At 36.1% G+C, this 23,183-nt stretch overlaps 1 protein-coding gene across 1 annotated transcript in view; it reads left to right on the top strand.

Moving 5' to 3' along the window:
* MALRD1 (MAM and LDL receptor class A domain containing 1) overlaps positions 1-23,183 on the top strand; it is a 298,926-nt gene that overhangs the window by 210,063 nt on the left and 65,680 nt on the right. The window contains exons 31-32 of the mRNA XM_080382356.1: positions 1,823-1,980; positions 10,296-10,497. Of these exons, the coding sequence (XP_080238482.1) occupies positions 1,823-1,980; positions 10,296-10,497 (360 nt within the window). The remainder of the gene's footprint in view (positions 1-1,822; positions 1,981-10,295; positions 10,498-23,183) is intronic.

Genomic DNA, 23,183 nt, shown 5'->3' with positions numbered 1-23,183 from the left:
ATATCCCACCACCTGAGAACCATCTGAAGGGGACAGCTTGATCGTAGTGCCCACTATGACCCTTAGCTTACATAAAAAATATTATCTCTAGCCTCCTGTTTTGGCAGCAAAGCTGTTTGGTCAGTAAAACTACATTAAAAACTTCACCAAGCTGCCCAGAGCTGCTCTCTGTGAGCATAAAGCTTCAGCAGCCACTTGCAGTGGCAGTTGCCAGATGACATGGGTGAAGATGACTTGTGCATTTCATCCATTGATGTTTATTGTAATGTTGCTGCAACTACCCTCTACTTGACCTTCACCGAATAGTAGCATGTGTCCAGCCAGCTGCACCCCTCTTAAGCAGATCTTAATGACACCCTCAGCCTTCCAGGAGTAAAAAAACCAAGCCACAGTTACAAAAGTGAAGGTCATTTGGACAGGAATGAACTTACCTTAGATAAAATATACTACCTGGATCTTGACGCACCTTCCTAGCCCCTCTCAATCCCAGTCTAGCTTGATGAAAGTGTTAGTCACTCTGAAGCCTTCTCCTTGTAAAAGACTGCAAAGTTAAGCTAAAGCTTTGGTTTTGAGCCTGATTATGGTTTTGAGGTAGAAGGCGGAGGGGAGGGGTGTCGTTCGTTCGGGTTTGGTTCCCACCCCACCTGTCCCCCAGAGCAACCCCTCTGAGACAGTTAACCATTCTACAGCTATTCTGGCTGCAGCTAAGGTATCAGTTCCATACTAGATTAGAAAGAGAACAGTGTGCTTTACCTGCTATCATAGCACACTGTAAGTGAAGCTACAGGGACACCAAATCTGGAAAGATGAGAGAACCCCATTCCCAATGAAAAGTGGAGAAAGCACTAGAACACAAAGACAGAAATTTGATCTGGTTATAATGAAGGGGAGTTCAGTCTTTTATATCAGGATCAGGAATTGAGCCATGGGGTTGGATCTTTCTTTGCAGTTATTCAGCTACTCAAAGATAACTACTAACTGAGCTCTGATCTTCAGGCGTTACTTCTTTTGCAGCAAGTTGGACAAAGTTGTCTGCTAAGGTCTCCAGTGTATAGCTGCTCAGGACAGCCCCAACAGGTGCCCTCCTCTTTGTGAAAAATCTGTTCTCTTCATCACGGAAGATTTTGTCATACTCTTCTCTCCATGCAAAACCAAACCTTACTTTTACCACAGCAGATGGAATGAAAGCGATGACAGAGAAGGGGCTACTGGTAGCAGCTAGTTAATTAAAAAAAAATAAACAAGTCAGCAGCATGATTTGCCTATTCAACCTCTTGCTTTTGCTGGTATGTGTTCTTTTTGGGTGATAGGACCCTTTTGGGGTGTAAGAGGGTATCATATTTTTCTCCATGGAACCAAACAATGAATTCTTTTTTATGCTACCTTGTGGTTTGTCAGCAGCAGCTGAGTGATAGGAAATCTGGATATCTTGGTCCACCAACAAGCCTCAGGGCTTTGATGTGTTACCTTCTGCCATGTTGCGTGATGGGGAAATTTCCTGGATAAGAGCTATCAGCAAAGGTGCTTATGACTCCTGCAATGTCAACCTTCAAACAGATCCTTAGAATCTGTGAGTGTTTGTCTTTGCAACACATTGAAAATTTGTTATTCAAATATGAATCAAGTATTTACACAAGGATAAAAACTGCAGAGTGAGCTCTGAGGATGGTCATATTAATGGAAGATCTATGTACAACTAAGGTAGGGTGTATATACGTGTATTTGGTAAAAGACACCAGCACCTCTGCATATAAAAATGCTTATGCTTTAACGCATAAAGTAGTATTGAAAACCTACAAATTATTTTTATCTTTTTATTAAGGTAAAGGACAACATTTTTTGTATGTAAACTCGTCTGCCCAGAAGGAAGGAAACAGAGCAAGGATAATTACCACCAAACTCTTCCCAGCTAGCCTTGGCATCTGTAGGGTTCGGTTCTGGTTCTGGATGTTTGCTTCTAGGCAAACAGGAGTCTTAAAGGTAAGAGAAAAAGCACTTCTGCTACATCATGACATAGTAATATTTGCTTCAGTAGTACTTGCATTTCTGTGTCTAGAACAGGGGTCCTGAAACTACGGCCCACAGGCTGGATATGGCCCCCCAGGGTCCTCAATCTGGCCCCCAGTATTTACAGAACCCCCCCGCTCCTCCCCCACCAGGGGTTGGGGGGGGGAAACCAAGCAGCCGCAGATGGCTGCCTGCCACTGCATCTGCGCGCCTGCCCCTGTTTAAAAAGTTTGAGGACCGCTGGTCTAAAATGAGCAAAACACTCAGAGAAGTGCTCCATCACAACTTCACTGCAGTTACACCTATATACAAAATTTTTGCTGACAAGATCAAGTGACAATCCTGTTTTAGTTTTAATTCTACTTGAAGTCCTGTTGGTACATATGTAAGAGTTAACATTGCATGTTTGACTGCCATCCTTACATGTACCAAACATCAGCATAGTCCTCTGCACAATTCACTCTTTTAACAGAAAATTGAGGCAGTTTCCAATGTTCAGGACAAAAACAAGATGTCATTTAAAATAATTTTTTTAAACATATTACTGTAATCATGTACAGAAGATGTTTGGAAAATAAAGGAAATAAAGCATTTAAACATATTAACAATTATAGTTCAAGTTTCCATCAAAATGTCTTCTTGCTGTTCACCAAGCATACTTAACTGGCACACTTTCAGTTGTTAAGTACCCTAGTAAAATTACAAGCAGCGATGTGAACCCTTGGCAGACAACTGATTTCATGTGTCTTACAATAAATATGTTACATAGTGCCATTTTTAGAGGTCTGAGAAAGACTCCTACCTGTGGTAGTTAGATTTTGAAAAAAACAGGTTATGTAAATTCTACTGCGTGTGACAATGTAAGATTTGCATATACTATCAAAACTCCCAAACTAAATTAGTCCATGTTAAAAGTGAGCAAGAAATTTTTTTTGTCTTGTACCTGGAATTAAGTCAGGAAGTTTGGACCACAGTTTTTGTGTTTATTCTGTTTGTCTTTGATCTGGTTCTCCACCATAAAGGACAGTCATAGCACAATTTTGTGGGATTATAGTGCAATTCAGGCTGAAAGGGCCTCAAGAGGTCTCTAGTCCAACCTCCTGCTCCAAGCAGGGTCAGCAACAAGATCACACTAGGTGGCTCAGGAATTTACCCAGTCTTGGAAATGTCCATAAGTGGAGACTACTCAACCTCTCTGGGCAGCCTCTGCCACTGCTCAACTGTCCAGCATGAAAAGACTTCTTATATCTAGACAAAGAGTAATGTTACCTTTCATTCCATCCTTTGCCTATCTCTTTCAAAGTAATTTTTTCAGGATGGGGTTTGCATCTAAATTTTATCTCTAATGCTGAGTTCATGGATACTTTGTTACTTAGTAACAAAGAAAAAAAGCCTTATTAGGTGAAGATAGTATAACCAGCAGAGACTTCTGCTTTCAAACTGATTTTAAATTAGTTTCTGTACTGGTTTCAGTTGAGATGATAGAGTTAATTTTCTTATTTCTCACAGCTGGTGCAGTGCAGCATTTTGAATTTGGTGTGAGAACAACCCTGATAGCACACTGATGTTTTTAGTTGTTGCTAGTGATGTTTATACCAGGTCAGGGATTTTTCAGTTTCTCAGGCCCTGCCAGCGAGAGGGCTGGAGGGGCACAAGAAACTGGGATGGGACACAGCCAGGGCAGCTGACCTGAGCTGGCCAAAGGGATATTCCATACCATAGGATGTCATGCTCGGTGTATAAAATGGGGACTGTGGCAGGGGGTTGTGGCTGTTGGCCACGGCCTGCTGATCTTTGCTCAGGGACTGGCTGGGCATCGGTCTGTGGATGGTGACCAGTTGTGTCGTACATCACTTGTATTTCTTTTCTCCCTTCCCTTTGGATTTCCTTCCTCTTCCCTTCTCCCTCCTCCCTCTTCTTCATTATAATTGTTGTTGTCATTGTTTTTATCATTTATTTTATTTTATTTCAATTATTAGATTGTTCTTATCTCAACCCTTGACTTCTACAGTCCTTCCCCATTCTCCTCCCTATCCCTCTGGAGGGTGGGGGTGGGGGTTAGTGAGCAGCTGTGTGGAACTTAGTTACCTGCTAGGGTTAAACCATGACAGTTTCAAATTACATTATTTTAACATTTCTTGCTATTCAGTGAATAAAACTGCTCAAGATGTATTCTTCCCAAAGATACTTCAGTTATTTAAGATGAGGTTTTAAAATGTGTTTCTATTGTAATCTTATAATTTTCATATCTGAATACAGCATTTAAAATACTCTGCATTGTCTTCAGGTCCATTCTTTTCACTTTACATTATTTATCTTCCCACATACACAAAGTTTGCACATTAAGATTAAGAAAACAAAGCAGTAGGTAAAGGTGGAGAAGGTTCCAGGTTAAAATGAAGTAAAAAGCAAACAGCAATTGTTTTTTGGATCATTGATAACTAAAATACTTGTGATAATCTATTACTAGCTATTTGTTTAAATTCAAGTATTCTGGACATTACAGTGTGCAAGAGTGCAGACAAGAGTTTTTGAAGGAGCTTGTGAAGTTTTTCAAGCATCACAACACTTAGCTTTAGAGAGTAAGTACATGTGTGTGGCCTACGTGTGAGTTAGGCAGACAGCCAAACAGTCTGCTTTTTAATTATTTTTGCTTTTCAAACAGACTAGTTTAATTAACTCTCATTACCTTTAATTTCATAAAAACATCCATAAAGAATTGACATTCTCTCACATACAAATAAGGTTCCCTGTTTATGGCTTTGCAACATATAATCTTTATGTAGAACCTTATAACAATATTCCTAACAGACGGAAGTACTCAGCAAGGAATCACCATCCTATTGCAGATCGAATTTAACCTTACAGACATTTTGCTTTTTTCTATCAAACTAATAATTCAGCATCAATTGTTGCTGGTTTTAAATCAGAATATAAATTAACTGTAACCATTTAGGCGGAAAAAAAAAGAAAAAAATCCTAAAAGAACAAAAAGGAAAAACAATAAAACCAATAGCCCAAAACTTCAAAAGCAACAGCTCAGTGAAAAATTTTGTTCAGTTGCATTGGAGGTGAAAGAAGTCAAACTGTAATAGGAAGTCTGAATAATGTGTTAGAATATAATAACATCAGTACAAAAGCTGATGATACAGCTGTTACCTGAAATATAGCTATCTGGTCAAGTCTGAACTAAAAAAAAAAAAAAAAAGACTAGATATAGAACATACTGAGATGTGTGTGTGATTAAAGCAACATACAGGGAAAGTTATGAGTATAATCTTATTTATACGCAGAAAAGGAAGTAGTCACTAAGAATAGAGAAAAAATAACTAAAAAAGCTTGTCTTCTGTATTCCCAATGCAAGTTTCAATATGACAATTCTATTGTTTTAACATTTGTAATTTGTTCATAGGGAAGCCAAAAGCATAGGCGGCTATTATTATTATTATTATTATTATTAATCATCATCACCTTCATCATCTTTGGAAAAGACAATGTTTACAGCAACTCCTGCATCAACATAGAATGAATGCTATTTCAAAGAGATCTGAATACTGATGTTTCAGAACATCGGTTGCCTATTAGACAACAGGAGAAAAAAGTTGCTTCATAATGATTAACTACAAAACCACTAGCCTTCCTTAGGAGTTATCGTTAACACCCTTTGAGAGGTGAGTGATTGAGCACTGAGTGTATGACTGGTCTCATACATCAATTAACATGCTCTGAACAGTAACAGCTCTTAATAGAAACAATTTTTACTGCATTATGCTGCAAATATAGTTTTTAAAAAATATATATTTCTTTCTATATTTTTATGACTACTCAGTTGCATTTAATGAAGCAGAAGGGAATTTTCAGCAAGAAATGGAGGTGATTTTCACATCTGTTTCATTCCAGTGGGGATCCTATTGGTCATCTGTCAGACAGAAAACATTCAGTTTTCATTAAGCTTCAGCATTCTGTCTCTGTCCATTTACTTCAGGAGTTTGTTATACAGCTGAGAATTAAAACCAAAATTAATTCTTGATGTGATAGTTTAATATATCAATTTTCTGCCTTGGTATTTGTTGATACTAACAGAACTTAGGTATAGTAAATTTTTATGTAGGACAGGTCATTTTTACTAAAAATGACTAAATTTTTTATTACTTCAGACTCACCTTCAAAGAAATAAAGAGAAAAGAGGCAGTTATTTTTTTTTAAGTGCTTCTCTGTTGTGACAGTGAATTGTGATACAATTTTTCTAATCTGATTTATGGGCTTCAGAGAGACAATTTCAGTCTGCCACTGGTGTAGCTTCAGTCCAAAGAAGATGTGCAATGATGCCTGCCAAGGAATGTAAGGAGTTCAAAGGCACGATCTTAAGGATGCAGAACAGAGAACATAGTATTATTATTCACTGGAGTCAGTAGGAAGTTTCCTCAGCTGGCACAAGTCTCTGGTGCCTAGTGAAGTGGTAATACAGGTTGTCTTTCACAAGATTTTCCTGCTTCCTTGGCTGTTTGTTAGACTATAGGTTGGGTATATATGGGAGAATAGACCTCTTACTATGCACCATTTAGATCTCCATTGGCTTCCTGGTTATTACTCAGTTCAGATGAAAGATGGTACCTTCCAGCATGCCAACTGCTAGAGTCAGGCACGATCAGGAAGATAATATGTTATCTTGAAAAGTCAGCATGAGGGTAGAGCACAGCCACATGAGTTGTAACTGCCAATGACTAAGTAGAAAAATAGCAGTTTATATTTCATGACCTTCAAAAGTACGTGCACTTCCTCCGCCGTCCACAAAATGAAACAGAAGTTGAAAAAAGAATTCAGAAGTTTTTAACACACAGGACACGCTGTGGAGAATTAGAACCGAGTCATGATTTTAAGGCAGGGAAATGGGATTTGCTAAAGAATGCCGTTCACATATGGACTACGAATGAACCAGCTGGCAAAGGCACCTTGGAGAAAGACCAAGAAGCAAGTATAAAAGCTTCAGTCACAAATTCATCCCATGCAGATTATCATGCTAAATTCTTCTTAAAATCACCATGAGGTGTGTATTGGGTGTCTTCACTCCTGAGCTTTTCACTTTGCAGCGAATTAAGTGATAGCTCTATTTCTGTTGGTTCGTATTCTTTGTGATTTCAATTGTGTGTGTGATCTAGAAACGGTGTCAGCACAGAATGAGGAATAGTCAGATATAGTAACTAGTTAATATAATACATGCTTCTTACTTTTAAATTAAACTGATGGGATTTAGCCCACAACTATATTGGTACTAGCTGAAGCACAATCTCCCCAGACTGATAGATAAAGAGTTGTTCAATGGGACTTCACTACAGGTGGTTTTTTTAATTACATGCCATACAGTGTAATTCATCTTGGTAGCTTTTTCCTCTTTCACATTTTAGATTGTTTCCACTACAAGGCTAGCTTTTACGTAATTCATAGGTTGTATGTGTAGGGAGATGTAGTCTCTGGAGGCACTAAGCACCACACAGCTGTAGCTCTCCAGGGCTCTGGGGAACCCATGTGTATGAGAATTTGCTCTGTCTTTCATGTGCTGTATATGTTTACATAGGCTAGCAAAAATCTCGTATATGCTGAATATATTTCCTGACCCAGAAGATGCTTCAAACTCTCAGTGACATAGGAAACCTCACTGAAGAATACAGTATTACCTCTTATAATTGTTTCTTCACTTTCTGTGGGCACAGTCTCTGAGAGAGTGAGATTTGTATCCCCAGCTAAAAGAACAGACTTCTTGGGCTTCCCATTTTTCTGAACTCCATTGTAATCTCATTTGATTTAGCACATATTTTAAGTTATGTATTATTCTTTTAGAAATTTCAGCTTTTTTTTTTTTTTTAGATGCATAAGAACACAGACCCATTCCTATCTTAGTTATGGATAGATGAAGACTTGGAGAAGTGAAGTAAAAGCATTCAGGAGTACTTTGGCAGAAACTGGGATTGAATAATTTCCCTGGGAGAATGCATGAGAAATGGAGCAGAGTTGAGCAGTCACCTGAGAATTCCTATCTACCAGTTTAGTGATTTACACTAAATGCTATCAGTTTACACAGGTTACCTACAGGCTTATTATGAGAAACCATACACCAGGTTTAAACTTTAGTCAAACCTAACTGAAGACGCACCACACAACACAACATATTAACTAATCCTTAGTAATTACAAATCTGCATGCCCTTACTCTATGGTAAATATGAGTCAAATCTCAAAGAAAAGAAAAACAAGGTATATAAAATTACTTTACGTCTATAAGAACAGAAGCTGATGTCATCAAAATGTTGCACTTGAGACTTTGACTTGCTGCCACCTCAGACCCATTGGCCAGTATAGACATAGCAGGTTTCATGATGAATTTATTGTTTGTACTGAGCTTTAGCTGCAGGGTTGATTTGTATGTACACAGAATGACTGCACGGTCCATCTGAGACTAGGATCGGTATGGACATGATGCTATTTCTGTACATAGAACTGCTGAAGCAGGCAGATGCTTTGCAATTTTTGCTATGAAAAACTTCTTATACCAACCCAACAAAAAGGAAGGAAAAAACCATCTGATTTTAAACAATGGGCCAGTCTTTAACTGTCCTGTTAAAAGAGACTCTGTTATTGCCTTCAAATGGTTTTGATTCTTCCCCCTTCCCCAACAGTTTTTTCTGCATCTGTGAGACTTTACAATGAGATATATTGAAAGCGATATCTCAATATTAACCTTCAAACCTTCAAAAAGTAGAAGATAACACTGCATGATACAGTAATAGCTAAAACTGCACTAACACTATTATGTGCTGTGAAATTCTAGATCTATGGGAATGTTGGATTATATGATTGGTAAAAGAGTGAATGTTCTAGTGATGCATACAGGTGTTGTAACCTCACACATAGTGTTATTGTAATTAAGGGTTTCAATTTATAAAGGCCTTAGAGCCTGATAATGTGATCACATACAGTTTTTCATTTCTTCATTAATTGAATCAGCTATTTCTTCTTCACACCTGTTCTTTTAGCCCTACAAGATGCATGTTTTTTGTGACAAAGTATTGCTCTTACATACAGTCCTGTAACCAAACTTCAGTCTTGACAAAATTAGGTCCTGACTTGGATTATTGCATGTCAGACTTCTTGATGCTCCTCTCCTCCAAAAATGAAATAACTTGCAAGAGCATTCAAGCATCAGGGATACTTTAATCAATACACCAACTTCTATATAGTATGTGGTTCGTGGTGCCATGTGGGTTTTTAACTTATTTGTTCCACCAGGTTGGCTGGGAGAGTCAAAGATATGTAGTTATACAGATTGTTAGTATGGGTTTAAGTTTATAACTTTCTTGGGTCTCATTTTGTGTTCCATTGTTAAACTGGGGCATGCAAGTGGGAACATGAACCAATGGGTCACTGAAAAGTTAGTCTAAAAGCTTAAGAGAAGGATGTTTTTGAAATTGATGAGGAGAGGATAATGATTAAAATATTCAGTTCTTTAAAGAAATAGTTATCGCCTGGAATGGCTAGAATATGCTTACTTTCATTACTCCCATTCTTTTTAATTATTTCTGACCTATTTTAGATTTTATAAGAACTTTGGATACCTGAATGGGAAGGGCAACTACCTGTGTAGTCTTCAGAACTTCCTGTGGTTGGCTTTAATTCATCAGTTGTTGGTTATGAATTGTAATTCTTATTGCTTTCACTATTTGGTAATTTTATTCATTTTTTTATTTTTGGCTTTGCTATATATGCTTGAACTAATTTACCATGACTGCCTGAAACATCATTTTATATATCACTTGTACAAGACAATAGACTTAAATCCCTGGATGCTAAGCCTTTTATTTATACCTCTGAAACCTGCACCCAGTCTATCAGCTATAAAGAGGTCACCTTTTAAAGATGAAAGGATAGCTCAAGATCCTTCTCAGTCTTTTCTTCAATTTTTAGATGAATTTGACATTAGGTCTTTACTCATTAGCTTCTTTATGTCAGGCTGAGACTCTCTGTAGGTTTTCCAATTGGTGATTGTATTAGCAGGTTTTTATTATTTTATTTTCATAGTAGCTGTTTATTTGCAGCTGAACTAGCATTAGTAAAAGTGTTCAGTAATATCTGGTCATCACCAAAAGGTGTGAGTTTGAACCATAGCTAAGAAGGCCAGTACTACCCAGGTAGGTAGCTGCCTTGCTGGGCTCGGGTTATGTTGCTCTAGCTAAATGCACAGCTTTGTTGCTTAACAGTGATTCAGTTGCATCTCTTGGCTTTCATTATCAACAGGTATACATGGTTGAAGAACATGGAACAGATATTCTTATGTGGTCTTCCAGTAGAAATGAAGAAAACAAATGGATGTATGCAAATGTAGTCCTCTCCAGTAACAGCCCTTTCAGAGTTGCCTTTGAAGCTGAAGTGGGGTGGAGTAAACCCACAGAATTTGCTCTTGATGATATTTCTTTCACCCCAGAATGTATTGGTGGAGGTATGCTATTACATAAATATATATAATACATTTTTTCTTTTCATAGGGCAGAGAAAATTGTGGCATTTCGTATGTCAATATATATTGCAGTTACAAAGTCTGGATTTCTTTCTTTTGAAATTATTGCAGTACTGCTGTGCTTTTACTTCATTCCAAAAAGTGTAGAAAAGAAATGGGAGAAGCACAATCATGCAAAGAAGTGTGTTTTTCAAGGTAAAGTAAAACGTGTAAAAGAAAGAAAGATAAAATTTATCATATATGACCATCATGGCAAATTTTTAACTAGCACATTTTTCTGTAAAGGAAAGGAGCCATTATACTTTCCTATCTATTTGTTGGCTGAGTGCAGTATCTGAATAAAGATACTTGCCGATGGATTGTGGAAGACAGTTTTGTGTTATAACTAGCAGCTGAATATATGAGTAATTATAGCAACTCAGAATATTACTGTCATTGAGAGCCTGTTACTGTTTTTATGAATCATATTTGAGAGGGATCTACCATCACTCAACTGTATTGGTTCTCTCCTGTACAAAAATAATCAGAGAAGGTCTCAGTTTGGGATGGAAGAGTTTTATGAGTTTCTATGTGATTTACAATTATTCAAAAAAGAAAATGGTTAGTTTTTCTATCTTTGCTCTCTTCATAAAATATCTTCAGCGGCATAGCAAATTTACCTTGTTGTCAGGCTCTTTGAGAATTTACAATCTCAATTCTGCTACACAAGCTAAGTGACTTGAACAGTGTAAAAAAAAAAAAAAAGTTAAATTCTAATGCTTTATGATGCTATGTGTATACCATGAGACAGGCAGTGGCTTACTCTGCAAACAAAATGTAACATACAATACAGCATCAGAAGAAAAAAATAAGTATATGTGCAAGTACAGATTCTGATAGAAATATCAGCCATTCAAGAGTCAAGAGGGGAAGAAAACTAAAGAAAAAACTTTTTGTCTAGGTCTTCATTCATAAGGAACCACTAGGAATTATTATGGGTAAATCAATGCTAATACAAATGTTAAAAAAATGTTCTTGAATAACATTTCTTTCAGTTTATACTGCTCTTATTGCTCACGTAAGATAGCCCATGTATGAACTAGTTGTCATGCTCTTCAAGAAACTGGGTTTTAATATTGTGATAACTAAGCAGTTCCTTGGAGAATTAATCACATGCTGATTAAGGCTTAAACTGAAATATTATGTTCATGCAGGTGACATTTGCTCAGTCTCAAACTGAATAAAAGTTTTGTTTATTTTCTCTGAATAGTACCACCAATAGGCTTAGGCAAATATTATTTTGGAAAGTTCTTCAATGAGCTGCAGACTGTGTACTTAAACAGGTTCTTGTTCTACCCCTATTATGTTAATCACCTTTGTTAACCATACCTTAAGAATTACTTAGGCAGTTTCATGCATATTATAGCATAATAGAAAAGGATTTTTTCAAATTACATATTTTAAGTACCTGTAATTAAGTGGAAGACCTAGGTTTACATTCAAAGAATGTATATAAATCAGCTTTATAAAATCACTACCTTGTAGATAATTGAACAAGAACATTTTCCTTTAATAGAAATGATAGGAAAGTTTACGTGCCCCACTGTTAGTCCTGCTTTGATTTTTGCTCATCCTGTTTGTTCAAAGACCTAGCTCAAAGAAAAGTGTATTACCTGCAGGAGAGGTTTTGTGAAATGTTCTCCCTTTCAGAAGATAGCTTTGCTGCTACAAATCTTTTTTCCTCTTTCAGTATTATTACTTTTCCACATGTCTTTAATTACTTCAGGTTTCCTGAAGCAACATGTTCTAAATAGAAGCAATCACAATTTAGCTGGTTGGGAACTCTAAGCAATAAAGCATTACCAGCAGCTCTAATTCAGCTGTGGATTTTTATTTGTTTTTAAGTACTCAGCCCTCATTCGCCGTGGGAGTTTCTACAGATCCAAGAATATTTCTGAACTTTTAAAGAAAGTGTGGTCAAGCTAGTCCCTGGGCTACTGCAGAAGTAACTTCTAGCTGATTTTGATGCACTGAGCAAGCTGCAGTGCCAGATGTCAGTGGCACAGGATCTAGCTTAGTTTGGAATTAACTGCTAAATGATGAGGTACTCTTACTGCTTTTTAAGGTCCATTGTTTTCTGCTGAAAAAGGTGTGTGAAGATCTTGTATTACAGGAATTAGTGTATCTTAGGGACCAAAGAATTTAGTTGTTACCCAGTTCTAACCATCTTCTTTAAAATTTTAAGTAAAATTTTTATTTTTTTAAAAAATATTGAATATCTTGTTTCTGAAAAAACAAAGTTTAAAAATGTTTCCATTTCTAGTTTCAGATGGACCAAGAATACCCAAGTATTGAATGAGATTTTGTATTCATGAAGACCTTTCTCGTAGTATTTTCTAGTTCATCTGAAACAGGAGTTACCACAGAGATTCTTAAAATTTCTGCTTCTACCTAATTTAAATCCTAGTGTTAACCTAAAGATGCCTGATATCCAAACTCAATGTAATACATACTTAAATCAGGATACTATGTTCCCTCACTAACTCATTACTGGAGAAATAACCTGGATGAACAAAGCCTGTGTAATTTAAATAGTGAGGTATTAGTTACATAGTGCTTTTATGTATTGGGCTCTCCCAATTCATAGTCTCAAGAAACAAGTAAAAGTAAATGTATTTTGTGATCTCTTCCAGAGATCACCCAAGCAGAATGTGTGTAGCTGTGGAGATCTTCTGCTGGAAGAATGTAAATCTTGGTACAAAGTCACACTGACTCCTGCTCCAGCCCTTTCATGCAGTGAAGTTACCTGCTAGCCCCTCTTTAGCAACAGCTCTTTCTGAACTTATACTTCTAAATAGTACTGCTTTAAGTAATTGCCTTCCCTTTTAGTTCATTCAAAAAGAATAATATTGACACTTTAAAATAAATATTTGGGCTGCATCTTGGGTATAAACAGGAGTGAAAACATCATGCAGCACCCTGGGCTCTAGAGTGTTTGAGAAACCAGTATGTGCTTTTCCACCATCGGTTATGCTTTCAGTGTTTATCACCAGTTCAGTATTAACATTGCTTAGTGAAATAATTAACAACTCAAAGAAAATAAATACAGATTTGCCTCTGTGTCTTCTCTTCTACTCCACCTTTCCTTATCAATCCGTACTTTTTCATTTCTTTTTTTTAGTCTATATTTGCTTTAATGGTTTACTTTCTGCAGCTGCTCAGTGCTATCTGAAGTATTTTCCTTCTTCTGTTTTGTGAACTACTTTTCTCATCCTTCATCGTTTTATTTTAAATTTTTTTCTGCTACCTTGGTTCTTTTTTTCATCCATTCCTTTTGTTTAAAAAACATTTTTTTAAAAAGCCTTTTTAGTCCATCAGTTTAACACATGAGGAAGGACTGCCAGTATTAAAAATTTCTGCCTGCTACCCTGCTACAAATTCACTTTCACCTGGAAGATTTGTCTGCAGAGAAAATATTTTTATGTAAGGATAGATTGGAGGTAAAAGGGCAACTCAAATAATGTAAAACACTCAGCACAGACAGGGCGTGTCATCTCTAATACTGTGTTATCTGATCATAATTGAATTGTGCAAAACTCAGTGCTCTTTTCCAAACTGCTGTGAGTGGGGTTTTTTCTAATGCCATAGTTCTTGACTTCACCACACAGGTTACCAACTAAAGGGTTGGATTTGCCATTTAGGTACTGAAATACAGTAAAATTTTCAGTGGTTATTGACAGCTTTCACTTAGGTGAAAAGTTTGCTTTGACATACTGCAACTCAACCAAGTCTCACATTGCTCTGTAGCTAAAAGAAAAACCTAGACCTGTTGTAAATGTTTTAAATAATTCTTACACTGAGCAAGCTTTTACTTGTTGTGAAGAAACCAATAGAAGAAGCAAATCAGAATCTGTGAATTACAAGACTGGATTTAGCTTTACATTCAAGCCCAAGCCACCTAGTACTTCAAAGATTTATTAAAAAAATGCACACAAAGGCTTCCCACTACCCTAAAACCTAGTATCCTCCAGAAATATCTTCTATTTCTTTGAGTCATTGTAAGACAGTTCGTGACTTATGACTAGATCCATCCCTATAGATCAGTTTTCCTAACTTTCTAGAAGAGCTTATTCTGCAAGGAAGTGCTGGGACAAAGGAAATTATATTTCAATCACAAAATTTAGGATAGAACCTCAGGTCAGCCGTAGTAAGTAAGGAAAAGGTGCGGCTACCAATATAACCTGTCTCCACCAGTTATGGATGCCTGGGGAAAAGTATAAGAAAATGAGAACTACATGTACTATGTTCCCTCGATACATTTCCATTGCCAGCCATTTGTAATTCACAGTCTTCCTGAGCCATACGTAGTCTCGGAGTAGTGATCCTTGGGGGTTTTTTTCCCTTGAACTTGTCGGTTTCCCTTTTAACACCAGGGAATTTTTTAATATTCAGTAATTAAACTATATGCTTATGCTTGTATAAATCTAGGCTTATATTCATGAACAAAAAAGCTGTTCAGTGCTCTCACATTTAGGTCTTGAAATGTACAAAATTTTTGTTTGAATCTTGGTGATTCACTCTTCTGTCTAGTGGGTAGGATCTCTTCAAGACTTCTACAAATTCAGATCTCACAAGAGCTGTATGCCTGAAAGACACAATCCTGAAGTTCCTTCAGAGCAAAGCAGTTTCCATTGACCTTCGAACAACAACCAAATTAGGCCTTTTTTAATATCAATATGCAATATCGTAACAAAAAGTTGTGGTAGATGCAGGTTCAGGCACGAAGCCAAGAAGGAGAGTGTCCTGAAGGGCCAGAACTATAGACTATTTTGTCTGCTCATTGTGGAAGGAAATGACCTTTATCACAGACATCTTCCAATACAAACTGTCTCAGATGAGTGTTTCTAATTAAAACATAGCAGAATGAAGATTCTTTATAATACTTTTTCATTAAAGTAATTTAGTAAAAGAATAGTGACTATAAAGACTATTTCCATATAGCATAGATAGCATAAGGAAAAAAAAGAGTAAAAATAAATAAATAAATCTGTGTGGATAATGAGCTAATGGTTACAGGTCTAGGTTTTCAAAATCAGTAAAACAAGCTACTATAATTTAGGTGCTATATGATATCCTGAAGGTATCTAATTTACAGAAATCAGTAAGTAGCCATTCTTCAGAAGTGAATCCCCTTGTAATTTCAGACTATAAACCACAGAGCAAAGGTACATATGTCTGGAAATGCTAATTTCATAAAATATTGGCTAGTTATTATTTATTTGTTTCTCGTAATATATATTGAAGACATTTTTTCCCTATGTTATCTCTGCTTCATGGAACAGTCTCTTTGAATTCTGGCTGTCTGTAAACCTTCCCTGCTTTTCCTGCCACAGGCTTCCTTTTGCTTCACAACAGGATCATGTGTTTATATACAGTTACATAATCTTTAATCACATTAACAAATACTATTTTACTCAGAGCATCTTCTGCTGTGGCCAATACAGAGAGAGAAATCCCTGATGAGAGAGAATTATTTTGTTTTCTCTGTGCACATTATTCAGATACATTTCTGAATGTAGAATTATTTAACTTTATGAGGAGGTTTTCTATAGAGCATAAAGCTACAATGTCCAAATATTTCAAACATACTTGATAACTACCTCCACAATTAATTCTTATTGCATTATGCTATCTACCTGTCAACTAAAAAGATAATTAAATAAAATAACCTCTATAATTTTGGTTTGAGATTGGAAATGTCCAGAACCTTTTTGTTTTCAGAGTCATAAAAGTAAAGAATCGTGAACTGTAACAAAAAGCAAAATATGAAACAGCCAAAATGTTTCAAACTGGCAGAGCAGCAAAAGTGTTATGGGCAAGCTAGTCTAATAACGAAACAGCCTAGAAACCATGCATTTGCAGATAATTTTATATGTTCTCTGTCACTTTTAGTAGATCCCTTTTCACTAGATCTTATGAGGAAAGCATAAATGGCACCTGTGTCTAATTGAGACAACTCAAAAAATACAGTGGATGTTTTTGTGTTGTTAGTGCAAAAAAATAATCTGGCTGTGTAGACTGAGTCTCACTGAAGGGTGTGTGTGCATGTGTCTGTGCATGCACGTGTGTGAAGCAGTAGTGAGAAAGTTCTGCAGCAGAACAGGACTCATCTGACAAAGGCTTAGACAAAGTCAATGCTCCATCTCTGAAACTCCCAGAGCCTGAATGTAGGACACACTGGAAGGGTTAACTGCCTGAGTTGCTGATACTACAGTGTTAGATCATGGGGAAAAACTGTAGAGGAGACTTAACTTCTGATTTCTTTAAGTTACAGAGCCAGGGGAATCACTGTTATCTTGTCTGCTCACTCTTGCAGTGAAGCAGAAATCTCTCTCAGGTTGAGAGCTCAGGGAATTTCTTTCCTCAAGGGCAAGAGGGCAGCTGCCTGTAAAAACAAAAGGAGGGGAAGAGGAAAGCAAAATTAGTAGTGATAGAGGACTGGGGATACCGGGAATATTTGTGAATAATTTCCTTAGTTAATTAGTTTCTCCCTGAAACCAATCAGAATATGGTTTAGATCCTCATTACTTGGCATAGGTATGGCATTTCTGCATTTTTAAAGAGTATAAACTATGATCCAGGACATAGTACCTTAGAGAGTATCTTCAGCCTGTTCCAGTATCTTCTAGTGCACAAAGGTAGCTGGCCATGAAACCACAGTTTTTTGTGGATCTCACAGGGAAGAAAACTGGGAATAATTTTAGAATAAGATATGCACTGTATATACTAGCATAATTAGTGACGTGTCCTGAATGCAATTATGTTATGTATGTTTAAATAAATATATTTGTCCAAATCTTTCAGTTTCTTTTTGCCTTCTTACACTTGTACAGAATTCTGAAATCTTCTGTTTCAAACTAGATGCCTTTTGGGAAATTAAAAATCTTTGGATTTATTAATAGTCTATTAGAATAGTTTCATTAATATTGAACCTCCAAAACCCATCTGTTTACACCAAAAAAATCCAAGCAACCCTCAAGTCACAGAGGTGATATTTTGCCTTGCTAAGTTTGTTCATAAAAATCAATATATTTCCTTGGAGGGATGGAGAGAAATTATTTTTGGAATTACATAGTTTCATGATACTATCTTAGAGAGAAGAAAATTCTCAGAATCTTCTTTATGTGAAACTTACCTTTCTCCTCAACAAGAATAAATCACAAGCTCAGATTTACCTCAGAAATTATATGGATGTTACCATAATTTTCTTCAGGGCTCTTCTCAGATGATTATAAATTCGTACCCGTAGAAGCTATGTTTCTTCAGAAGTTGGGAAAAAAAAGGTGTAGCATAGTGTTATGTTCCCACTCCACCTATGAAAATGTGCTGATTCTAAGAAACTGCTCTTTTCTCCACATTAAACCTGTCCTGTAGTGCAGCCCACCTCATTTTGTTGGAAACTAATGCTTCACAGCTTCTCCAGTTTTTCATTGCTCTTAAAAAATAAACAAATAAGTAAATCCATCACAACAGCAGGCATAGCTAGCAGTTCCTGGGCTGTTCTTAGCAGAAATATGGCAAATATTGCCATATTGCTGTCACAGGTAGTCAGTGTGTTTCAGCCAGAAGCAGTAGTTCTCTGAGTGGAAACTATAAATCATAGTTTGATTATCACTGGCAGTAAACCTGTCGGTTTTCCATCATGTTTGTATGTTATCAAACTGTCATAATTTAAAATAAGTTATGCATTATGCACAATTCTGCACAGACTTATAAACCTCTGAAGTCATGGGGCCAAGTTCTGTTTTTGTAAATCTGACTTCGTAAGAGGGTCTCTGGGATCCTTTTCAATACCCCGGCCCATACTTCTGTGTCCTCACCAGAGGAAGAGACTTCAAGATTCAATTGGACAGACTCAAATTTCTGCCTTTTTGTCTTTTTACAAGCTTTGAAATTAACACTTTATTTTTTAGCAGAAGCTTTATTGACACTGGTAAAGACTCATGGACGGATTGTTAAAGTATCTGAAAAACTTCAGTCTGGTTAATCTTTTTAAAACAAGGTTTATTTCCTTGCAGCCATTTTGAATGGGCTGGTTTCATGCCCTGAGCCAATGTTTACTGAAGTGAAGGTGAGGACTGCCACTTATTTCAATTTAATTTATGGATTGGATTGGACCTGTATTTAATTTATACTCTAGTCTAATGAAAACTGTTGGAGGGGGTTATTTTTGGCTCTTTTAGCTACAGTTAATAGGTTCACAGTTTTTATTAGATTTAGTAGGCAAATTACTTATGCAAATATATCAGACAGGTGGTTAGTTTTCAAGAGTCTGATGCAAGGCCCATTAAAATCAATATGAGTTGTCCCATTTACCTAAATGGGCTTTAGAGCAAGCTCTGATACAACTGACTTAATTCTGTGTAATAGCATGCAGTAACTTTATTTTGTGCTTCCTGCTGTTGACTCTAGTGCCAACATCTACTAGCTTTAATTAGAATTCACTGTTATAGGTGATAGAAAAATATAAATGGAGACCTACTCTGCACCAGAGATCTTGGTATCTGCACAAGAAAGGCAGAAGAAGTGGATAGCACGGAGATGTTCTTTCATTCAAATTAAGCTTGTTCATGTTTCTCGCTGTACTAATGACTGTGTAATACAAACATTTATTTTATATTAGCATTTGGGTAATAGCAGTTCTGTCTTTTCCTGTGACTAAGCCCCTGTGATTCATGGGCAAAACGTTTACAGTGTTGACCTGTGAAGTTTGGAGTACAGTCAGGAAATGGGATCAGTACACTCCATGGATGACAAAGACAGTAGTACAACAGAGCATATGTGTACAGAAAAAGTCCATCAAACAACAGTAAGCCTTTAACAAACGTCTATCCCACAAATATGTAATTATGTCCTTGGTGATGAGTATTTACTGACTTAACACTTTTCATACTGTAAAGGCTCCATTCTCCCAAATCATTAGCTCATGAGCTCTATTTAGTGTAACATGTTTTGGTGGTTAGCACATTGAAATAAAGAAGTACCTAAAAGCACTCATTTTTTTTTCTGACAGTGATGACATATAGATATATTCAGCTGTATCTGTTGTAATTCAAATTGCAGTTCGTACCAAATTTGGATTGCTTTACATACTGGTCTGATTCTTGCTTTTTTGTATCTACCTCAACTACCAAACTTCTCTTCAAAGTATGAGGATGCTTGTAGGGTAACACTTCTTGGTCCTTAGGTAATAATTCACTTAGCACAGCTGTGCGAGGTTTCACAAAGGATTAGGATCAAATTAAAATGTGATTTTTTTAGGACCTAACAGAATTGACTTTTTAATGATGTACAAGTAGATGTTATATGCACATTTTTAAAGCCTTTCTTTAATTTTGATTATTTGCAAGGCATACAATAAGTAAAATGAAACAGAGTGAAAAAAAAAAAAGGACACGTCCTCAGCTTGCTACTTAAAAAATCATGATTACTTTAGCTATAATGAAACATTGACAATTTGCTGCCGTTTTCCACGCAGATCTAAATCCAGACTCAATGTTCCACAGAGCAGAGTTTTTTTTCTCTGGAGTTGTTTTTGATTAGTTTGCTTTTCATCTGTGTGTAAATACTGAATGTATTCCTGAGGATCTCCAGTCCTGCTTTTCAGTGATCATGCACAGCCTAGGTACAGAAAGCTAAGAAAATCTAAGCTTTTATCCTGTGTTCCTTAGAACACATAATTTTCACTAGATTTATCTCCAAATCCTTGAACAGCTTCAAATAGATAGTGCTTTTTAAAAAAGTAACCTGTACAGTATCTCCTCCACTTCTGAATGTGGTCTGAATGTGGTCTGAAAATGAGCCACGCAACACTCAGGAGATGAGTGGCTGGCTTGGGAACATCTTTTTGGCATTTGGCAAAAAGTGAGAGAAATGTTTTTGGCATGCCAGTATCATACAATTGTTGAATCTAAAGATTTTAATTGACTAATGGCCTGTAGGCCAAAAATGGATATCCAATTTGCATTGAAAAAACACATTTCAGTTTCTGCTGTTTACATAACCTTCATGTGTATGTACAGGAGTGGATATAAGATTCATATATATATGCATAAGTTTAGTTTCTACAGCTGAGTCAGGTGAGTATACCACTGTGTAACTCAGTACAATGGAAGGTATTTCTGATGTGTCTCGCATTAGTGCCAGCTCATTTTTAACTGTTAACCACGCTGCAGTGTTAACACTTCAGTTCTTCCCAGTGGCAAGAAAACTGAATGAATCTTGCTACTCTAAATTGGAACATGTCAGTAGCAGATACTGCAATAAAGAGTTTAATATAAATAATTACATAGGTAGTAGCTTTGACTGCAAGTAATTAGTTTTGCATTAATGAGTTGCTTGAGATTTCAGTTGGAATTAGTTAATGATTTTCTAGATTTGCATATTCCTAATTAGTCAGTTTAAAATGTTGTCTATAAAAAAAATAATGTTTTATAAAACTTCAGAATTTTTACCAGGCACATTTAATTTATAAGTAAGAAAAGCATTTTTAACCTATTTTATGTAAAGATAATAGACTGAACTTGCGAGTGCAGTTTTGGCAGATCACGGTAATTGTGATGTTTTAGAGAATGTCATCCAGAGCACAATTTTCCTATTGCGTCTGAAACTAAACAGATGTGAATTATTTCTGTAAGTAATTAAAATATAATGTGAGTTAATATGCAAGGTGATATTCTTATGGTCTTTGAGGTATATTCTCATTTATTCTGATCTAAAATGATTTTGCAGATTTCAAGGTATCTCTGGATTTTTATTAATGTACTGAAAACATAAAACAGACCTCAACAAGACCCCTGGTTAACCTTACCCCTAATTTAACCTTTAGCATAAATTGCAGACATCTTCACTGCTCTCAGTGAATATTGCACACTCTAAAATAATTGGTATGCAAGTCTGGAAGAAATTCTTTCTACGCAATATTTTCTAACAGCAATAGGGAATCATGAGAGAAAATAATAATAATAATAGTAGTAATAATAATAATAATAATAATAATAATAATAATCCCCCATTCAATAAAGCATTCATGCAGTTGACTAACTACTGACTTTAGTATGGATCATTTATATGCAAAAACACTTTATATGATCGGGACCATAAGACTAAACTGATCAGCGCTACAAAAGCCCAAAGACAGTTTAACACTCAAGATCAGATTCATAACAAGCCACACATTCAAGAACTATTGAATTTAAAGGGGCACTTCAGTTTTCGGAACAAAGCTGGGTAGAAACCTGTTAACAAGCATATCACAAACAGGACAGGTATAGGGAATTAAACTGGGTCAAAAATGCTCACAATCGTTCCTGCAACATAAACAAGTGACCCTAGGGAAGTCAAATATATCGGAATTGTGTGGCATTAATTTGCACTGTATTATCAGAAACTCAGTAAAAAAAAATGGGAGTATGAAAGGACAAAAGTGCCTATGTAGAACTGACTGCAGCTTAAGTAATTTTTGTTAAGCTGCTTAAATGCCCCCCGGACATTGTGAGGAAAAGGGTCAGAAGTAACAGACAAAAAAACCAGGTATCTAATATAATCATACCTTTTTTTTTCCCAGAGAAAGTGTAAACTCAAAATATATATATTTTTAAATCCATTGTGTAAGATTTGGTCTATTTTTAACAGCACTAGTTTTATATCAATAAAGAGAGAAATATGTTCGCCCAATGACCTTCCATGCATTTCATTAGTATCTTGGCAGAATCATGGTCTTACATAGAAATTCTTCATGATGAACCCAATTCTAACCTCTTTATGTGCTACTATTTTTAATTACTTGCTAAAATACAGGAACAAAGCAGGAAAAAAATGCAAAATCTAAAATACTTCTAATTTGTTCAAAAATAAATTCATTATGTGATTTAAATGTCTATGCTTAACTACCTAAAGACAGCTTTTATAAGCTTTTTGATGTAGCATAAATGAAAATAGATTTTTTAAAACTAATACATTTATAAAACACATATCATGAAAATGCAATCTTTTCATTCCCATTTAAAAGCATATGTATTTGAGGGGTTTATGATGTAATCCTGAATAGAAACAAGCTGAAAAATCAGCAAGTTATTATTTTCACTGTGAAAAAATCCATTATTATTGTTTTATATTTAGATTATGTCCAGTGTATGAAATACATTTTTCTAGTAGCATGATCGAATTTAACAACACTAGTGGTATGAAGTGATGGCAGGAATGTTCTATTGTAGGAAGCCTTTCAATTACGATTTTCTGACATAAAGGTAACATGAAAATCAAAAATTGCTATGCTAGCATAGGTCATTGTTAGACTGCAGTTTGAGCTCTTTTTGCTTGCAACTGTTTCACAAGAAACCAGATGGTAAAATAACACTAGTATTCTGTTTATCTGAATGCATTAGCAGTTCATTTTTTTGTACAAAATGCTATTGTTATTCATGATGCAGGTATTTTACAATTTCAGCAAAGTTCTCCAGCTGGTATCACAGAATGCAAAAACATACTGCTATGCCCAGCGGATTAAGAGTAGTAAAATAATGCCAGAATCCATGTATTCCCTTACAGCGTGTCCTGACTTAATGCAGCAGTAACTTTTGACTTCTGAGGTCAGAGAGCAATGCTTGCACCATTTCAAAAGGCAAGCT

This window comes from Falco punctatus, assembly GCF_963210335.1.
Source record: "Falco punctatus genome assembly, chromosome: 4".
Classification (NCBI taxonomy): Eukaryota; Metazoa; Chordata; class Aves; order Falconiformes; family Falconidae; genus Falco; species Falco punctatus.
This window is presented reverse-complemented; position numbering and strand designations above follow the sequence as displayed.